This window comes from Ranitomeya imitator, chromosome 7 (genome assembly GCF_032444005.1).
Source record: "Ranitomeya imitator isolate aRanImi1 chromosome 7, aRanImi1.pri, whole genome shotgun sequence".
In the NCBI taxonomy this organism is placed as follows: Eukaryota; Metazoa; Chordata; class Amphibia; order Anura; family Dendrobatidae; genus Ranitomeya; species Ranitomeya imitator.
The window spans coordinates 37,817,990-37,838,987 of record NC_091288.1 but is presented as its reverse complement, the minus strand read 5'-3'; the positions used below and the strand labels follow the sequence as shown (position 1 = coordinate 37,838,987).

Below are 20,998 nucleotides of genomic sequence, written 5' to 3'. Positions count from 1 at the left end.
ATAGGAGGTCAGAACAGCTCCTGTATTGTGATGTGGAATAGGAGGAGGTCAGAACAGCTCCTGTATTGTGATGTGGAATAGGAGGTCAGAACAGCTCCTGTATTAGTGATGTGGAATAGGAGGTCAGAACAGCTCCTGTAGGCGTGACGTGGAATAGGAGGTCAGAACAGCTCTTGTATTGTTAAGTGGAATAGTAGGTCAGAACAGCTCCTGTATTGTGATGTGGAATAGGAGGAGGTCAGAACAGCTCCTGTATTGTGATGTGGAATAGGAGGTCAGAACAGCTCCTGTATTAGTGATGTGGAATAGGAGGTCAGAACAGCTCCTGTATTAGTGATGTGGAATAGGAGGTCAGAACACCTCCTGTATTGTGATGTGGAATATGAGGTCAGAACAGCTCCTGTATTAGTGATGTGGAATAGGAGGTCAGAACAGCTCCTGTATTAGTGATGTGGAATAGGAGGTCAGAACAGCTCCTGTATTAGTGATGTGGAATAGGAGGTCAGAACAGCTCCTGTATTAGTGATGTGGAATAGGAGGTCAGAACACCTCCTGTATTGTGATGTGGAATATGAGGTCAGAACAGCTCCTGTATTGTGATGTGGAATAGGAGGAGGTCAGAACAGCTCCTGTATTAGTGATGTGGAATAGGAGGTCAGAACAGCTCCTGTATTAGTGATGTGGAATAGGAGGTCAGAACAGCTCCTGTATTAGTGATGTGGAATAGGAGGTCAGAACAGCTCCTGTATTGTGATGTGGAATAGGAGGAGGTCAGAACAGCTCCTGTATTAGTGATGTGGAATAGGAGGTCAGAACAGCTCCTGTATTAGTGATGTGGAATAGGAGGTCAGAACAGCTTCTGTATTTGTGATGTGGAATAGGAGGTCAGAACAGCTTCTGTATTTGTGATGTGGAATAGGAGAACAGCTCCTGTATTAGTGATGTGGAATAGGAGGAGGTCAGAACAGCTCCTGTAGGTGTGCCCTGGAATAGGAGGTCAGAACAGCTCCTGTATTAGTGATGTGGAATAGGAGGTCAGAACAGCTCCTGTATAAGTGATGTGGAATAGGAGGAGGTCAGAACAGCTCCCGTATTAGTGATGTGGAAAACGAGGTCAGAACAGCTCCTGTATGTGTTCCGTGGAATAGGAGGTCAGAACAGCTCTTGTATTGTTAAGTGGAATAGGAGGAGGTCAAAACAACTCCTGTATAAGTGATGTGGAATAGGAGGTCAGAACAGCTCCTGTATTGTGATGTGGAATAGGAGGAGGTCAGAACAGCTCCTGTATTAGTGATGTGGAATAGGAGGTCAGAACAGCTCCTGTATTAGTGATGTGGAATAGGAGGTCAGAACAGCTCCTGTATTGTGATGTGGAATAGGAGGAGGTCAGAACAGCTCCTGTATTTGTGATGTGGAATAGGAGGTCAGAACACCTCCTGTATTGTGATGTGGAATAGGAGGAGGTCAAAACAACTCCTGTATAAGTGATGTGGAATAGGAGGTCAGAACAGCTCCTGTATTGTGATGTGGAATAGGAGAAGGTCAGAACAGCTCCTGTATTAGTGATGTGGAATAGGAGGTCAGAACAGCTCCTGTATTAGTGATGTGGAATAGGAGGTCAGAACAGCTCCTGTATTGTGATGTGGAATAGGAGGAGGTCAGAACAGCTCCTGTATTGTGATGTGGAATAGGAGGTCAGAACAGCTCCTGTATTAGTGATGTGGAATAGGAGGTCAGAACAGCTCCTGTATTAGTGATGTGGAATAGGAGGTCAGAACACCTCCTGTATTGTGATGTGGAATATGAGGTCAGAACAGCTCCTGTATTAGTGATGTGGAATAGGAGGTCAGAACAGCTCCTGTATTAGTGATGTGGAATAGGAGGTCAGAACAGCTCCTGTATTAGTGATGTGGAATAGGAGGTCAGAACAGCTCCTGTATTAGTGATGTGGAATAGGAGGTCAGAACACCTCCTGTATTGTGATGTGGAATATGAGGTCAGAACAGCTCCTGTATTGTGATGTGGAATAGGAGGAGGTCAGAACAGCTCCTGTATTAGTGATGTGGAATAGGAGGTCAGAACAGCTCCTGTATTAGTGATGTGGAATAGGAGGTCAGAACAGCTCCTGTATTAGTGATGTGGAATAGGAGGTCAGAACAGCTCCTGTATTGTGATGTGGAATAGGAGGAGGTCAGAACAGCTCCTGTATTAGTGATGTGGAATAGGAGGTCAGAACAGCTCCTGTATTTGTGATGTGGAATAGGAGGTCAGAACAGCTCCTGTATTTGTGATGTGGAATAGGAGGTCAGAACAGCTCCTGTATTTGTGATGTGGAATAGGAGGTCAGAACAGCTTCTGTATTTGTGATGTGGAATAGGAGGTCAGAACAGCTTCTGTATTTGTGATGTGGAATAGGAGAACAGCTCCTGTATTAGTGATGTGGAATAGGAGGAGGTCAGAACAGCTCCTGTAGGTGTGCCCTGGAATAGGAGGTCAGAACAGCTCCTGTATTAGTGATGTGGAATAGGAGGTCAGAACAGCTCCTGTATTAGTGATGTGGAATAGGAGGTCAGAACAGCTCCTGTATTGTGATGTGGAATAGGAGGAGGTCAGAACAGCTCCTGTATTAGTGATGTGGAATAGGAGGTCAGAACAGCTCCTGTATTTGTGATGTGGAATAGGAGGTCAGAACAGCTCCTGTATTTGTGATGTGGAATAGGAGGTCAGAACAGCTCCTATATTTGTGATGTGGAATAGGAGGTCAGAACAGCTTCTGTATTTGTGATGTGGAATAGGAGGTCAGAACAGCTTCTGTATTTGTGATGTGGAATAGGAGAACAGCTCCTGTATTAGTGATGTGGAATAGGAGGAGGTCAGAACAGCTCCTGTAGGTGTGCCCTGGAATAGGAGGTCAGAACAGCTCCTGTATTAGTGATGTGGAATAGGAGGAGGTCAGAACAGCTCCTGTATTAGTGATGTGGAATAGGAGGTCAGAACAGCTCTTGTATTAGTGATGTGGAATAGGAGGTCAGAACAGCTCCTGTATTAGTGATGTGGAATAGGAGGAGGTCAGAACAGCTCCTGTAGGTGTGCCCTGGAATAGGAGGTCAGAACAGCTCCTGTATTAGTGATGTGGAATAGGAGGAGGTCAGAACAGCTCCTGTATTTGTGATGTGGAATAGGAGGTCACAACAGCTCCTGTATTGTGATGTGGAGGGGGCACATTACTTTTGTCCATATACTGTGACTTCCAGTGGCAGTCACTAAATGCTGCGCAACGAAGGATTTATTCGGTGTATGTAATTTTAAAGGGATTGCCTCCGATGATAAAAAGCTTCTTTTCCTGAAACACACCAATGTTAGACCGTACACCGTATCTTCTATTGCTGTGCAGCTTCATTCTGATCAATAAGGTTGAGTTGCAGTAAAAGACACATCCCATATTCAGGGTTGATGCTGTTTGTGAACAATATGCAAGGCCCTTATATACTGATCCTGGCTCCACTTAAAAGGCTTCTCTGATATGGGTCCAGGGTGTAAAAAATAACTTTACTCTCACTTCCAAGACTGGCGCTGCTCCTCTGCACCTGGTATTATGCCTCTCATCAGTTTCTTGCATCAACTTCCGGTGCTGTGCGCCATGTGACTGCTGCAGCCAATCAATGGCTGCCAATCTGCTGCAGACTTAACATTACCTTCAAACAGAATGAGAGAAGTTTCTTTCCGTTTTTACAAAAATGTGGCGGTTGTAGCTAATTGGCAACCAGTAATTGGCTGCAGTGTTTTTGTGGTGCGCTTCACTGGATGTTGATGCCAGAATATGCGGGAGTCGGCGCAGGGTGCTGAGGGCAGAGAGAGCAGTATCAGTCAAGGAGATGAGTATACCGTATTTTCTGATGTATAAGATGACTGGGCGTATAAGACGACCCCCAACTTTTCCATATAAAATATGGAATTTGGGATATACCCGCCGTATAAGACGGGGGTCATCTTATACGCCCAGTCATCTTATACGGCGTGTGTGGTGCGTATGGTTCCCAGGGTCTGGAGGAGAGGAGACTCTCCTTCAGGCCCTGGGATGCATATTCATGTAAAAAATAAAGAATACAAATAAAAAATATGGATATACTCACCCCTCCGACGGCCCAGGCTCTCAGCGGTGCAAGCGGCAGCCTCCGTTCCTAAGAATGCATTGAGCGTAGGACCTGCGATGACGTCGCGATCACGACGTCATCGCAGGTCCTACGCTCAATGCATTCTTAGGAACGGAGGCTGCCGCTTGCACCGCTGAGGGCCAGGGGCCGTCCGAGGGTGAGTATATCCATATTTTTATTCTTTATTTTTTACATGAATATGGATCCCAGGGCCTGAAGGAGAGTCTCCTCTCCTTCAGACCCTGGGAACCATCCAGGATCGCTCCCTGCACACGCCGTACCCGGCGTATAAGACGACCCCCGACTTTTGAGACGATTTTCAGGGGTTAAAAAGTCGTCTTATACGCCGGAAAATACGGTACTCGAGCATAAGCCGACCTGAGTATAAGCCGAGACCCATAATTTTGCCACAGAAAACTGGGAAAACTTAATGACTCGAGTATAAGCCTAGGGTGGAAAATGCAGCAGCTACCGGTAAATGTCAAAAATACAAATAGATACCAATAAAAATAAAATTAATTGAGACATCAGTAGGCTAAGTGTTTTTGAATATCCATATTGAATCAGGAGCCCCATATAATGCTCCATAAAGTTTACGATGGGCCCCATAAGATGCCCCATATTAAAATATGCCCCATATAATGCTGCACAAATGCTGATTATGGCCCCATAAGATGCTCCATAAAGATATTTGCCCAATATAACGCTCCACAAACGTTGATTATGGCCCCATAAGATGCTCCATGTAGACATTTGCCCCATATGCTGTTGCTTCAATAAAAAAAAAATCACATACTCGCCTCTCGTCGCTCAGGCCCCCAGCACTTGCTATACTCACCTTTCCCGTTCCACCGGCCACCGCTGTGTCTTCCGCGTCCTCTGCACTGACTGCTCAGGCAGAGGGCGGTTCACACTAATCGCATGATCGCGCCCTCTGACCTGAGCGTCAGTGCAGAGGACGGGGAAAACGCAGTGGCGGCCATTGGTGGAACGGGGAACAGGTGAATATCGCGCACTGCGTTATACTCACCTGCTCCTGGCGCGGTCCCTGGTTCCCCGGCGCCAGCAGCTTCTTCCTGTATTGAGCCGTCACATGGTACCGCTCATTACAGTAATGAATATGGGAGTGGAGTGGGGTCCATATTCATTACTGTAATGAGCGGTACCATGTGACCGCTCACTACAGGAAGAAGCTGCCGGCATCGGGGAACCAGGGACCGCGCCAGGAGCAGGTGAGTATGATTACACAGCTGCTGCTCCACCTCCCCTGCCGACCCCTGGATATGACTCGAGTATAAGCTGAGAGGGGCAATTTCAGCCTAAAAAAATGGGCTGAAATTCTCGGCTTATACTTGAGTATATACCGTAAGTTGTTTTTTTTATTATTATTATTTTTTTTAACCTCACCCTATTCCTATAAGGGCATCTTTTAAAGCAGTCTGTAACTGAAATTAATTACCATATCTGTTTTACACAGCCAGTTTTTTTTCTCTTCAGCCTCCGTCTGCTGGGCAGCCAGTCTCTCCTTTGTTGAAGAATTGCACCTCTGTTCTGGAAACTGTAGTAAAAACAGCTCCTGGCCTTCATCAAGCCGTGTTTCTGATTGCAAAGGTGAAATATTTAGCAGGTATGTCTAAACCTATAGTCTGTCGCACTCACCATCCATCCAAAACACACATTTAAAGGGACTCTGTCAGCACAGAATGACTGTTCAAACTGAGTCTAGGCGCTGGTTTCCCCATGGTGTGGCCAAACACTGAAATGCTATCACTTAAGCTGAGCACCCGGCGGCTATCGTTAAATACTACAATCATTTGAAAATGCCATCTTGTTCCGCAAAAAAACAAGATGCCATACAGCTCCAGCAGCGGAGAAATAGAAAAGTTATAGCTCTCAGATTAAAGTGATGCAAAAACCATTCTTTCTTCTTAAAAAATGTTTTTATTGTGTAAAAGTGGCAAACATAAAATATAAATGTAGTATCCCTGTAATTGTACTGATCCGAAGAATAAAGTTACCTTAGCAATTTTACCACACGCGGAACAACTTAAAAAAAAACCAAACAATTCCTGAATTGCTGGATTTAGTTTGTTCTGCTTTGTTATATGCCCAAAAATGGTACCGATAAAAATGTTAACTTGTCCCGCAAGAAACAAGCCCTCATATGTCTCTGTCAGCCAAAATATGGAAAAGTTATAGTTCTCACATTATGGCGATTCAAAAAATTTGTTTTGCAAAAAAAATCATTTTTTTAGTGTGTGATTGCAGCAAACATTAAAAAAACACTATAAATCTAGTATCGTTGTAATCACACCATCCCAAAGAATAAATCTGTCTTATCATTTATACCGTACAAGAAACAGCTTAAAAAAAACAAATAAAAACAATTCTTGTTCTGCTGTTGATTTTTTTCATTTTGCTTCACAAAGATCGCAGTAAGGCTCGGCGCACATTTATCCTGCGCTCTGCGCTGAGCACTTGCACTGGGGTTTCCGTGTAAATCTCAGAAATATGTAATTCAGACGGAATCACGGCAGAAGATTCCCTATAATGAGGCAGATCGAGAGCCTGTGGACGCCGTCTGACCTATGATCCGGCGGTGTGCGTCTTTTTAAGTTTGCATAAATGTGCAGTCGGCCATAGTTTTGTTCACTTCTGAAAAGAAAGACATCCCTAAACAGAGGCCAAACGGAGTCCAGAGTAACTTTGCTGCCTCATTATAGGGACTGGATCCCTCAGGGGTTTTATCTGAATCGCGTCACTCAGAAATTTTGATGTCAACCTGATATAAGGGGATCAGCGTAGAGAGCTGGATAAATGTGATCCCAAACGTTATGTGAGATTTTCCTAAAAGCTACAACTCAGTCCACAAAAAAGCAAGTCACCGCTCTACTACGTCATTTGTTAACGGACATATAGGTGTCTTCCATGTTATTGGTAGTATAAAGGCTCTGGAAAAGCACTATGGCTTCTCTCACCCCCCCCCCCCCAAAAAAAAAAAGAAATCCAGCAAATTCTACTCTCCCAAATGCCCCCTCCCTTCTGAACCCCACAGTGTACCTAAACCACATTTACTGTGCACATGTTTGGCATTTTTGTAGTGTTGAGAGTCCGCCTAATTTACGGGTGCATGTCTCCAGAACCATGAGCTGGGCACAATGTACTGGTCACTACAACGTACTGGTCACTACAACGTACTGGTCACTACAACGTACTGGTCACTACAACGTACTGGTCACTACAACGTACTGGTCACTACAACGTACTGGTCACTACAACGTACTGGTCACTACATCGTACTGGTCACTACAACGTACTGGCCACTACATCGTACTGGCCACTACAATATACATAAGCACTACAATGGCAGATTTGCAGTTTTCAATCAGCAACATCCACTGCTGCTTGTTTTTGGAAAACAGCCATGGAGTCAAAATGGTCACTACACCTGTAGATAAATTCCCAAAGGTATAATTTCCAAAATCGAGTCACTTGAGGGGGGATTCTTCTCCTCTAGCATTTAAGGGCTGTGTATATGGAGTTCACAAACTATTCTGTGACAATGTGTTCTCCAAGAGGCAAATGGCGCTCTGTCCCTCCCGAGTCTCACTGTATGGCAAAGCAGTACTGTACAGACACATACGGGGCATTTCTACATTCAGCAGAAATTGAGGGATACATTTTGGTGCCATTTTTACTCATTCCCCAGTGTGAAAATCTGGGGCTAAAACAAAATTTTTGTTGTAAAAATGTAGTTTTTTTTTTTCTTCACTGCCCAATTTTGTGTCACACCTGTGATGTCAAAACGATCACTGAATCTGTTAAAGGAATTGAAAGGTGCCGTTTGTAAAGTGGGGTCACTTATGTGGAGTTCTGCTATTCTGGCATTTCAGGGGCTCTGCCAATATGACATGGCACCCTTTAACTAGTCCAGCAAAATTTGAACACATCTGAGTATTGGCGTACTCGGGAGATGTGTAACAACTTTTACCTTTCTTTTACTCCTATTATTCCTTTTTTGAAAATTAAAAAGTTGAGGCCAAAGCAATATTTTAATGAAAAAACTGTAATTTTGTCAACAATGTTGGAAAAATTGGAAATTGCTGATTAACTTTTAACCCTTCTAACTTCCTAACAAAAAAAATATTTAAACAATGATGCTGAAGTAAAGTAGACATGGTAAATGTTATTTATTTTGTGTGGTGTAACTATTTGGTTTAAGGGCATAAAAATTCAAAGTTTGAAAATTGCGACATTTTCTAAAAATGTCTCAATATTTTCATAAACACAAATTATATCCGCCAAAATTAACCACTAACATGAAGTAGAACATGTCAGGATGAAACCGATCCACGAATCGCTGGGATATGAAGCGTTCCAGAGTTATTGGAACTGTAAATCGTCAGACAGGCTCGAGGTTCAGGGGGTTAAACACGTTTTCTGAACACGATCGTCAAGGATTAATACACTTAGATGTCTTAAAATTATCTTGCCATTTTTCAGGTGTGTTAAGAATCGTTGATATGAATGTGCACACTGAGTTTATTGAGGGGTTTTTAGAGCGAGTCCACGTAAAAAATAAAATACTCCAGAAAAATGACTTCACAAACGTTTGGAAGACTCTCCTTGTTCATTTATTTTGTAAAACCACTTGCTGGTTCATACGTTCAGTCTTTAGAGCGTTTTTTTTTCTCCCCTCTTCAACTTTTGAAAAGTTAGTTCATGTCTACTTCTACCCTAAACTGGACACTGTTCAATCAGAAGACAGCAAAGAAACCTCTTCCAAAATCGCTCAAAAACTTCTCAAAGAAGGAGCATTTCCTGAAGCAGATTCCTTTAGTAAACTTGTCATTTATGACTGCCTCAAAAAAAAAAAAACAAAACAAAACCCCTCTGTGTGCACAGAGCCTGAGGGTATTTTTGTTTTTTTTTATAGGGGCCATTTAGTTTCATTTGCATTTGGGGGAAGTGACAGATTCACTTTAAAATAAATGTGCGACGGTTACTTTACTTTTTTGGGTCTCGGTGGTAGCGCCATATCACTAATGATTTTCTTTCTTTAGGTGACGTTGATGCTGCTCAGAGTAGCCTTCAGCACTGCCTTGAACATAACCCGTCGTACGCTGACGCCCATCTTCTGATGGCCCAGGTTTACTTATACCAGGACAACTTAAAGCTGTGTTCCCACTCTTTAGAGCTCTGCTTGAGTTATAGCTTTGAGGTGAGTTCTTTAAAAAAAAAAATCTGATAGTTAAAGAAGCGCTCCTGACACAACTGTTATTCCCTAATCCTTGCTAAATGTGTGTAGTGTAGGTGCTTAAAGGGAACCTGTCACCAGGTTTGGCCGATATGAGATATGGCCACCACCTTTCAGGGCTGATATACAGCATTCTATAACCCTGAGTTTCTGCCCCCAACCCGACCTGTAAGAGAAGATGAAGACCTTTTATTATACTCACCTGAGGGGCGGTCCAGTCCAAAGGGTGTTGATGCTTTTGGTCCGGTGCCTTTCTTCTTCTTGCAATGCCGTCCTCCTGCTTGCTTCGTGTGGATGACGCCTCCTTAAGTAGTCCACACAGTCTCCACCGGCATCGCTCTCCTGTGCAGGAGTACCTATCTGCCCTGACTAGGGCAGAGGAAAGTACTGCAGTGCGCAGATGCTGGGCCTCTCTGACCTTTCTCGTCGCCTGCGCACTGCAGTACTTTGCTCTGCCCTCAACAGGGCCGACAAAGTACGCCTGCACCGGAGCCGCAGCGTGAAGACAAGAAGAGGACGTCATCGTAAGAAGATAGGAGACCCCGTGCGCGGACCACGACGCCCATCGGACCCGAACCGGGACCGCCCCTGGGTGAGTATAATCTAACTTGTTTTTCTTATCTTTCAGGTTACATCTGGGGCTTATCTACAGCATTACAGAATGCTGTATATAAGCCCCTGATGCCGATGGCCTTAGCTTATAGGCGAATTTTCGGGTGACAGATTCCCTTTAATGTCTGAGCGGTGTGTGCGACACTCGGCACCTCCACCGATCTGCTGTTCCTCATGTCGGCGGCAGCCAGAACTGCTCAGTTATGGAGCTGCCCATAGAATGAAATGGAACCTAGTCTGATAGAGAGCGAGGTCCCATGGGCTTGTCGACAGATGTTTTTGCCATAAGAAAACCCCTTTAAGTACGGACATATTTAAAGTTACAGCACCCCTATAACCTGCGCTTGTGTCTTGCCTCTTTAATCTGAGTACACAGTGAGGATTCCTGGCCCCAAGTCTGGTGACATATAAAGGTTTGTTCTCTTCATTAAAGATACGGGAATCTCCATTGTACAATCTCCTGAAAGCGCAGACCCAGAAACGAATGGGAGAAATTCAGGAGGCCATTAAAACACTACAGATGGCAATGAGCTTACCGGGAATGAAAAAGGCCGGATCTTCTCTAAAGGCAAAAGGAAGAAAAGTCAAAATCGGCGCAAGTGACCGAGTGTCCATCTTCCTGGAGCTTGTCGAGTGTCATAGCATGAACGGAGAGCAGGTAATGGAAGGAAAGCGTCCGCTCACACCGGTCTCATCACTGCTAGAGAACTTGGTGTGTTGGTTCTCAGAAATATTCATTACAATGATTTACATAGGGCTGACCTAATAAAAAAAACAACCACCAAAGCCGTTTATACAGCTACATGGCAGGTTTGCAAGTGCATAGAAAACATCACTCTTCTCTGTAATCCATTAATAAGAATTGTATACCGGCAGAGTGTTCATAAGAAGGGATTTATAGGCACATTTAAAGAGTAAGTACACGTTTGTTTTTTTAAATATGTTTTACACCTTTTAATTCTTAGTATATTGGTGAGGGACTGGGTCCTGAGACCCACAGATCATTCCATAGACCTCTTAGAACTGGGCAGCTCATGGTTCAGAAGAAAGTCATAGGAGCGCACAACTCCTGTAAGTACGGACTCAGTCAGGCTTCCCACTACATCTCTGCTCTGTGTCAGGCAGGAGTTTTGTGCTCTTTTCACTTTTGACTTTAAGCACCGCTCCAGCGGGGTTTCTTTTCATCACTGGAGTTTCGCTTTAAATGTAAGCCCCATGCCCCTGGTCATATACTCGCCCTCCGGTGCTCCGATTCTGCTGCCCCATCTTTTGCCCATTCTGGCCGTAAGTCAGAAGTTACGTCACAAGAGCTCAATACAAGTGTATGAGAGCCAGAACGAGGCACTCGTAGACTTGTATAGAAAAGTCACCTCCGCATCTCTCCATGAAACACTAGAGCTGCCGGCAGGTCTCTTTTTGCCAGAGACCGGCTGGAACGAAGCTGGAAAAGGATGAAGGCGGCGGAGGCAGGTGAGTATGAGACAGGGTGCCGAGGAATTACATTTAAAGGCACCACTCCAGCCGTGCAACAAAAAAAACTCTGGAGTGGTGCTTTAATCCGTACTCTGATGTGCACGTGCGCTCCTGTCATTTGAGCTGCAAACTTTTAAAAGTTTTTTTAAGTAATTGTCCGGGGTGTCTCATGACCTGGATCCCCACCAGCCTGCTCAGAATTAAAGGGTCTAAAACATATAAATACATTTTACAAAAGTTTATTTGCACTTTAAAGGTAACATCCCCACAATCGTAGATCATGAGAATGGAGAAAGCGTTTCAGCTTCTTTGCCTGTACAACTGAGCCTGGCCACCATTGCTTAGAGTAACGCATTGGTCGCCGAGGGTCCGACCGTTAGAGAACAGGGATACTACTATCTCCGGCAGTCCCATGTAGAATGAAGGCAGCAGAGATGCACCTGCCACGTTCAGACCAGGTCCTGTTCTCGGGATCATTGGTGGTTCCATCGCTTAATAGAGATTTTCCTGTACAGCGAGGCCGCTGGGAGCATTGCACCGCAAGCAAAATCGGTGACGGAGCCTTAGTATTATTGCCTTGCAGTCGAATTAAATGAACGGCGACATCTGCATGGTCGGCTGTAGCCGTTGATGCCGGATTACTAGATCTCCCCAATGGCTGCACTCGGAGAGATGTTTTCTCCTAGGACAGAGACACCTTTAATTCACAGAATATTTGTGTGCTGTTTCTATCCTGCCTCTTATAATGAATCTTTTCCACTTTCCCTTGTATTTTTCTATCTTCAGCACGAAGCTGCCAAAGTGTTACAAGATGCGATCAATGAATTCTCCGGGACAGCGGAGGAGCTGCGGCTCATGATAGCCAACGCTGAGCTAGCCCTGTGTCATGGGGATGTGGAACAAGCTTTGTCCATGCTCCAAAACGTTTCTCCAGAGCAGCCGTATTTTGTCCAGACCAAGGAGAAAATGGCTGACATTTATCTCCAGCACAGGAAAGACAAGAAGCTCTACATCGGCTGCTATAGGTGATGTGCAGGGAAATGGTCACCGTGCCTTTCATGCCTTTGTTACAGGGGTCTTCCATTCCACACTTATCCAGTAAACTACTTTGAAGCCACAAGAGTGAGGGGTTTATTGATTATGCCTTAAGATATTCTCACTCCTCACCCTTTCCATTGCCACCAAGCTGGGAATAAAAGTTGCTTTTGCATTATCCGTCTGCCACCGCCGTCCCTAAACTGATGTCAGCGCGCTTCCTTATGGGTTACATGGCTGAGAAATACTGTATGTTAGGGGCTGTGTGTGGCATATTGGTTCGACCCCCCATAACAGTCACATTCTCTCATGGAGCCCCTCGGGAAAATGAATGGCCCACCCCTGCAGGAGAGGGAGCTTATGAGTTACTTGCATATTGCTATCAGTGTGTATCCACAATGTGCTTAACTCCCCCTAGTGGTGCAATCATTGTATTGAATGTATGTAGAAATGTTAATGAGTATGGGAATAGTAGCGCTCCAATTGATATCATCATTTTCTTTTTATACAAATATATGTAGAGTTTTGTCAGACTGCAGGACACGGTGTAATTTCTGGTGCCTTGTGAACAGATATAAGCTCGGTAGCCACGTCATATCTATTTTTTTTTTCCCTTTAGAGATTTGTTAGAGAAAGTGCCCGGCTCCCATACATACCTGCTGCTCGGCGATGCCTACATGAATATTCAGGAGGTACGTTTCTTGTCTGACGTGTGTGTTAATGTGTCATTGATCAGGTAGATACAACGGTAGCTGAGATGGGAAACCCTCCGATTACAAAGTGACTGCATATGCTAGCGACATGCCGTCATTTCATAAAATGCAGATACCCTTTTAACAACGAGATAATGTTTTATAAGAAAATACATTGAGCCGCAGCTTTGAGGGAAAACAGAGCAGATCTGGAGGCCGTCTGTACTCTCTGCACACACTGAGCCCTTGTTAGGCTGGAGAGAGAAGACAGAATGGATTATTAACCGCTTCTGTCTCTGCCAACTGAGCGTTTGATTTGCTAGATTGCGGGAGCTTTAATCCTCTGAAGTACGGTATATTTACAACAGTGCATATTTACTGATGATGATTTTTTATGCCATAATAGCCCGAAAAAGCCATTGAGATCTATGAACAGGCATTAAAGAAGAATCCTAAAGATGGAGCGCTCGCCAGCAAAATCGGGAAAGCCTTGATCAAGACTCATAATTACACCAAGGTTCTGCCTCTCACTGCTTCATCTTCTTTTTCAGGTAATGTGTAAGGTACTAATATTTCTGTTTTTATATTACTAGGCGATTAGCTACTATGAAACCGCCCTGAAAAGCGGCCATCAGAACTTCCTCCGATACGACTTGGCGGAGCTCTTGCTTAAACTGAAGCAATATGAAAAAGCTGAGCGGGTCCTTCAGCAGGCGCTGGATCACGAGGCGGGTATGGCGTGTGCTACTTAGGGTCCAAACAGATCGGGGGCCCAGAGGAAGTGACTATTCCAGCCCCCGTACCAAATTCACTGGTGCTTCCGTAATAGTGTGAATGGTATTAAAGGAGTTTTAAAAAACTTTCCCTATATGCCCAGTTAAAAAAAAAAAAAAAACTTCTTTACTTACCCTCCCCTGGTCCAGCACTGAGCATCCACTGCTGCTTCCAGTTGATCTGTGTGGCTGCCACAGACAAACATTGGCCATGACGGCCAGTGGATAGCACTAGACCGCTGCAGCCAGTGATTGTCTGCAGTGGGCTTGTGAGTAAATGGAGCCACGTAGTGGCACTGTTGGGATGGCACATGATTTATCAGAAAAGTAATGGATCTTTTTTTATTAACTCTAAGAACATTCCTATGGGTCCTACACATAGCGGATTTTTCACTGTGGCTTTGCTCACGGGAAATCTGCTTATTTTACACAAAATGTCATCCACACCCTGCAGAGATAAACCACAGATTAATTTTGCCGGTGCTGCCAATTTGAAATTTGCAAATGTCGATTTATTCTGCGTCCATCGCAGCAGAGTTAAAGAGAACCAGTCACCCCCAAAATCAAAGGTGAGCTAAGCCCACCGGCATCAGGGGCTTATCTACAGCATTGTGTAATGCTGTAGATAAGCCCCCGATGTATCCTGAAAGATGAGAAAAAGAGGTTAGATTATACTCTCCCAAGGGCGGTCCCGCTGCGGTCCGGTCTGATAGGCGTCGCGGTCCGGTCAGGGGCCTCCCATATTCTTACGATGATGTCCTCTTCTGGTCTTCACGCTGCGGCTCCGGCGCAGGTGTACTTTGTCTGTCCTGTTGAGGGCAGAGCAAAGTATTGCAGTGCGCAGGCGCCGGGCCTCTCTGACCTTTCCCAGCGCCATATATCTATACATATACCTGGGTTTAGGCCTTATACATATACCTGGGTTTAGGTCTTATACATATACCTGGGTTTAGGTCTTATACATATACCTGGGTTTAGCTCTTATACCTGGGTTTAGGTCTTATACATATAGCTGGGTTTAGCTCTTATACCTGGGTTTAGCTCTTATACCTGGGTTTAGGTCTTATACATATACCTGGGTTTAGCTCTTATACCTGGGTTTAGGTCTTATACCTGGGTTCAGGTCTTATACATATACCTGGGTTTAGCTCTTATACCTGGGTTTAGGTCTTATACATATACCTGGGTTTAGCTCTTATACCTGGGTTTATGTCTTATATATATATATATATATATATATATATATATATATATATATATATCTGGGTTTAGGTCTTATACATATACCTGGGTTTAGGTCTTATACATATACCTGGGTTTAGCTCTTATACCTGGGTTTAGGTCTTATACATATAGCTGGGTTTAGCTCTTATACCTGGGTTTAGCTCTTATACCTGGGTTTAGGTCTTATACATATACCCTGGTTTAGGTTTTATACCTGGGTTTAGGTCTGATACATATACCCTGGTTTAGGTTTTTTACCTGGGTTTAGGTCTTATACATATACCTGGTTTAGGTCTTATACCTGGGTTTAGGTCTTATACATATACCTGGGTTTAGCTCTTATACCTGAGTTTAGCTCTTATACCTGGGTTTAGCTCTTATACCTGGGTTTAGGTCTTATACATATAGCTGGGTTTAGCTCTTATACCTGGGTTTAGGTCTTTTACCTGGGTTTAGGTCTTATACATATACCTCGGTTTAGGTTTTATACCTGGGTTTAGGTCTGATACATATACCCTGGTTTAGGTTTTTTACCTGGGTTTAGGTCTGATATGTATACCTGGGTTTAGGTCTTATACATATACCTGGGTTTAGCTCTTATACCTGCGTTTAGCTCTTATACCTGGGTTTAGCTCTTATACCTGGGTTTAGGTCTTATACATATAGCTGGGTTTAGCTCTTATACCTGGGTTTTGGTCTTTTACCTGGGTTTAGGTCTTATACATATACCTCGGTTTAGGTTTTATACCTGGGTTTAGGTCTGATACATATACCCTGGTTTAGGTTTTTTACCTGGGTTTAGGTCTGATATGTATACCTGGGTTTAGGTCTTATACATATACCTGGGTTTAGGTCTTATACCTGGGTTTATGTCTTATATATACATATACCTGGGTTTAGGTCTTATACATATACCTGGGTTTAGGTCTTATACATATACCTGGGTTTAGGTCTTATACCTGGGTTTAGCTCTTATACCTGGGTTTAGGTCTTATACATATAGCTGGGTTTAGCTCTTATACCTGGGTTTAGGTCTTATACATATAGCTGGGTTTAGCTCTTATACCTGGGTTTTGGTCTTTTACCTGGGTTTAGGTCTTATACATATACCTCGGTTTAGGTTTTATACCTGGGTTTAGGTCTGATACATATACCCTGGTTTAGGTTTTTTACCTGGGTTTAGGTCTGATATGTATACCTGGGTTTAGGTCTTATACATATACCTGGGTTTAGGTCTTATACCTGGGTTTATGTCTTATATATACATATACCTGGGTTTAGGTCTTATACATATACCTGGGTTTAGGTCTTATACATATACCTGGGTTTAGGTCTTATACCTGGGTTTAGCTCTTATACCTGGGTTTAGGTCTTATACATATAGCTGGGTTTAGCTCTTATACCTGGGTTTAGGTCTTATACATATAGCTGGGTTTAGCTCTTATACCTGGGTTTTGGTCTTTTACCTGGGTTTAGGTCTTATACATATACCTCGGTTTAGGTTTTATACCTGGGTTTAGGTCTGATACATATACCCTGGTTTAGGTTTTTTACCTGGGTTTAGGTCTGATATGTATACCTGGGTTTAGGTCTTATACATATACCTGGGTTTAGGTCTTATACCTGGGTTTATGTCTTATATATACATATACCTGGGTTTAGGTCTTATACATATACCTGGGTTTAGGTCTTATACATATACCTGGGTTTAGGTCTTATACCTGGGTTTAGCTCTTATACCTGGGTTTAGGTCTTATACATATAGCTGGGTTTAGCTCTTATACCTGGGTTTAGCTCTTATACCTGGGTTTAGGTCTTATACATATAGCTGGGTTTAGCTCTTATACCTGGGTTTAGGTCTTATACATATACCTGGATTTAGCTCTTATACCTGGGTTTAGCTCTTATACCTGGGTTTAGCTCTTATACCTGGGTTTAACTCTTATACCTGGGTTTAGCTCTTATACCTGGGTTTATGTCTTATATGTATACCTGGGTTTAGGTCTTATACATATACCTGGGTTTAGGTCTTATACCTGGGTTTATGTCTTATATATATACCTGGGTTTAGGTCTTATACATATACCTGTGTTTAGGTTTTATACATATACCTGGGTTTATGTCTTATATATATACCTGGGTTTAGGTCTTATACATATAGCTGGGTTTAGGTCTTATACATATACCTGTGTTTAGGTCTTATACATATACCTGGGTTTAGGTCTTATACATATACCTGTGTTTAGGTCTTATACATATACCTGGGTTTAGGTCTTATACATATACCTGGGTTTATGTCTTATATATATACCTGGGTTTAGGTCTTATACATATACCTGTGTTTAGGTCTTATATATATACCTGGGTTTAGGTCTTATACATATAGCTGGGTTTAGGTCTTATACATATACCTGGGTTTAGGTCTTATACATATACCTGGGTTTATGTCTTATATATATACCTGGGTTTAGGTCTTATACATATACCTGGGTTTAGGTCTTATACATATAGCTGGGTTTAGGTCTTATACATATACCTGTGTTTAGGTCTTATACATATACCTGGGTTTATGTCTTATATATATACCTGTGTTTAGGTCTTATACATATACCTGGGTTTAGGTCTTATATATATACCTGGGTTTAGGTCTTATACATATAGCTGGGTTTAGGTCTTATACATATACCTGTGTTTAGGTCTTATATATATACCTGGGTTTAGGTCTTATACATATAGCTGGGTTTAGGTCTTATACATATACCTGGGTTTAGGTCTTATACATATACCTGGGTTTATGTCTTATATATATACCTGGGTTTAGGTCTTATACATATACCTGGGTTTAGGTCTTATACATATACCTGGGTTTAGGTTTTACGTATGGCTGTATAGGGCCCAGTACTATAATAACAGTGATCCCAGTCTAGAAGTGCATTGGGGGTGTCTCCATGTATTAAGAGCGCTTTGACATGCCCCCATTGCGTGTCCATTCTTTTTTTTTTGGTGTGGGGGGGGGGGGTGCCTACAATATTGTAATTTTTATACAAGAAGTCTATTGTGTTGTGTGTGAGGGTTAATCCCATCCATCACTTTTGTTTCGTCCTCTTTAGTCAATGAATTATCGCCGCTCATGGACGACAGCCGCTACCTGGTTCTTCTTGCTAAAACTTACAGTAAGATGGAAAAGACGGAAGATGCGATTGTGTCTTTACAGAGGGTAATCCTCAGGCTTTCTTATGTTTGCTCACATCACACATGTTACATAACTTTACAGGGGTCTTCCAGATTTAGCAGATACTGCTTGTGATGGACACATTATTAATTGGATGTAAACCATGGAGGTTCTTACAGGATGATGGCAATCGGTGATCTTGAAAAATCGTGATAAATTGAAACAAAATGTAGTGGAAAGTTGTGTGACGTCTTAAAATATATTGAATTACGCTCTTAGCTGGAACCTCGATGTTCAAAATGTATTATCGTCTATTGTAGGAAAAGGAAATCCTGGTAAAAAATAGGCGGATATTGAAAAATGCCTGAAAATCCCTTCTAAACTCTTCCCGACATCCGTTGTAAATGTAAGGTGTGGATCTGTGGAGCGGAGTTGGGAGCTGAGCCCGCACCATACCTGGGGATGCCGGCTGTGTAATACAGCCAACATCTGCCTGTAACAGCAGTGATCGGAGCTTGTCTCTGATCGCTGCTATTAACCACTTACGATGGTACTAGGAGCCAGAACTTATCTGACATTGGTTGCCTATCAGAGGGTAGGGCGTCACTTTTTCAGAGATGGAGGACTTCTTTGATTTACAGACATGTATTCTAAATATTCTGTTACCAGTCCCGGGAGATACAAGCCAGGGTGCTGAAGAGAGCTCAGCTCGAGCAGCCGGATGCTGTCCCTTCCCAAAAGTCTCTGGCAGCAGAAATCTCCGCAGAAATTGCAAGACACGCGGCCGTCCAGCGAGACTATGAGAAGGCCATCAAGTTTTATAAAGAGGCTCTAGTCTACTGCGAGACGGACAACAAGGTGAGGAGTGTCACCAGACATCGCTGTCTATTTCTGTTACTTCTGCTCACTCCGGCACCGGAGCCGCGGGAACAGAGATGTAGACTACGTCTGTTATAGTCCTTGAGGCCGTACATCCATATAGTAAGTTCTTTTGGCTTTCACACATAATCTACTTACTTCAGGTCCCACTACAGCATATCTCTGGGGGCTTCAGGGGTTACCCCTGCTCTGCTCATTGTCACATTACCTCTCCCCAATGTAGGCGGTGATAGCACATACAGGTGTGTGTATGTGGAGTTGTCTCAGGAGCTGCACCTGCGTCACACACAAAGGATGCCGCCTGTGTTTTCTATGATTTTTGCTATTTATTGTAATACTGTGGTATAGTACAAGCCATCGTAGATTTAAGCACCCTATGGAGATTAAAAAGAGAATATAAAGTTTAAAAAAAAAAAAAGTTAAAAAACATTAAAAATCTTAATAAAAATTCTAATGACCCCACTATTGCTTTTCCCCTCTTTAAAAGTAAAGAAATTTGAAAAAAAAAACACATTCTGTATTTCTGCATCACCACAAAAGCTTGTTTTATCACTGTATAAAATTATTTAATCTGTAAAGTAAATGCCATAAAGCAAAAAATATATATATACAGGGTGGGCCATTTATATGGATACACCTAAATAAAATGGGGATGGTTGGTGAGATCAGCTTTCTGTTTGTGGCACATTATTCTATGGGAGGGGGGAACTTTTCAAGATGGGTGGTGACTAGGGTTGAGCGAAACGGGTCGTTCATTTTCAAAAGTCGCCGACTTTTGGCAAAGTCGGGTTTCATGAAACCCGATCCGACCCCTGTGCGGGGTCGGCCATGCGGTACGCGACTTTCGCGCCAAAGTCGCGTTTCAATGACGCGAAAAGCGCCATTTCTCAGCCAATGAAGGTAAACGCAGAGTGTGGGCAGCGTGATGACATAGGTCCTGGTCCCCACCATCTTAGAGAAGGGCATTGCAGTGATTGGCTTGCTGTCTGCGGCGTCACAGGGGCTATAAAGGGGCGTTCCCGCCGACCGCTATGTTACTGCTGCTGATCTGAGCTTAGGGAGAGGTTGCTGCTGCTTCGTCAGAAGCAGGGATAGCGTTAGGCAGGGTCCATTAACCACCAAACCGCTTGTGCTGTAGCGATTTCCACTGCCCAACACCACCTTCGGTGTGCAGGGACAGTGGAAGCTACATTTATTTTATTTTTTTTCCCCTCAGCGCTGTAGCTCATTGGGCTGCCCTAGAAGGCTCCCTGATAGCTGCATTGCTGTGTGTACGCCGCTGTGCAAACCAACTGCTTTTCTTTATCGCCTCTCATTGGGGGACACAGGAACCATGGGTGTATGCTGCTGCCACTAGGAGGCTGACACTATGCAAATAACAAAATTAGCTCCTCCTCTGCAGTGTACACCCCACCGACTGGCATTAAACTCTTCAGTTTAGCTTAGTGTCAGTAGGAGGTGGACACGGGTCTTTCATTAGACCCTTATCTACCTCAATGTGAGTCGTTTCTTTTCAGGTTTTTTCCGGAGGGATACAGGGTGAGCAGTCATACCTGTATTCCCACAATGCGGACTATGAGTACGGCGTGTACTGCCACCCCGTATCCTCATAGATCCCTCTCCAGGACCAAGATCCTAGCACAGAAGCGTGCTTAGAAGTCCGGTCCTGGCTCCGTTCCCCACCCACTCGCCTACCAGAGCCTGTCGGTTGGAGGAGACGAGGACGT

At 43.6% G+C, this 20,998-nt stretch overlaps 1 protein-coding gene across 2 annotated transcripts in view; it reads left to right on the top strand.

The window, feature by feature from the left end:
• The window catches only part of TTC21B (tetratricopeptide repeat domain 21B), a 117,566-nt gene that overhangs the window by 44,995 nt on the left and 51,573 nt on the right, over nt 1-20,998 (top strand). For both annotated transcript variants that reach the window (XM_069733071.1, XM_069733072.1), the window contains exons 12-20: nt 5,652-5,781; nt 9,218-9,375; nt 10,457-10,681; nt 12,283-12,521; nt 13,151-13,223; nt 13,630-13,740; nt 13,817-13,955; nt 18,331-18,437; nt 19,062-19,250. In XM_069733071.1, coding sequence (XP_069589172.1) covers nt 5,652-5,781; nt 9,218-9,375; nt 10,457-10,681; nt 12,283-12,521; nt 13,151-13,223; nt 13,630-13,740; nt 13,817-13,955; nt 18,331-18,437; nt 19,062-19,250 — 1,371 coding nt within the window. The remainder of the gene's footprint in view (nt 1-5,651; nt 5,782-9,217; nt 9,376-10,456; nt 10,682-12,282; nt 12,522-13,150; nt 13,224-13,629; nt 13,741-13,816; nt 13,956-18,330; nt 18,438-19,061; nt 19,251-20,998) is intronic.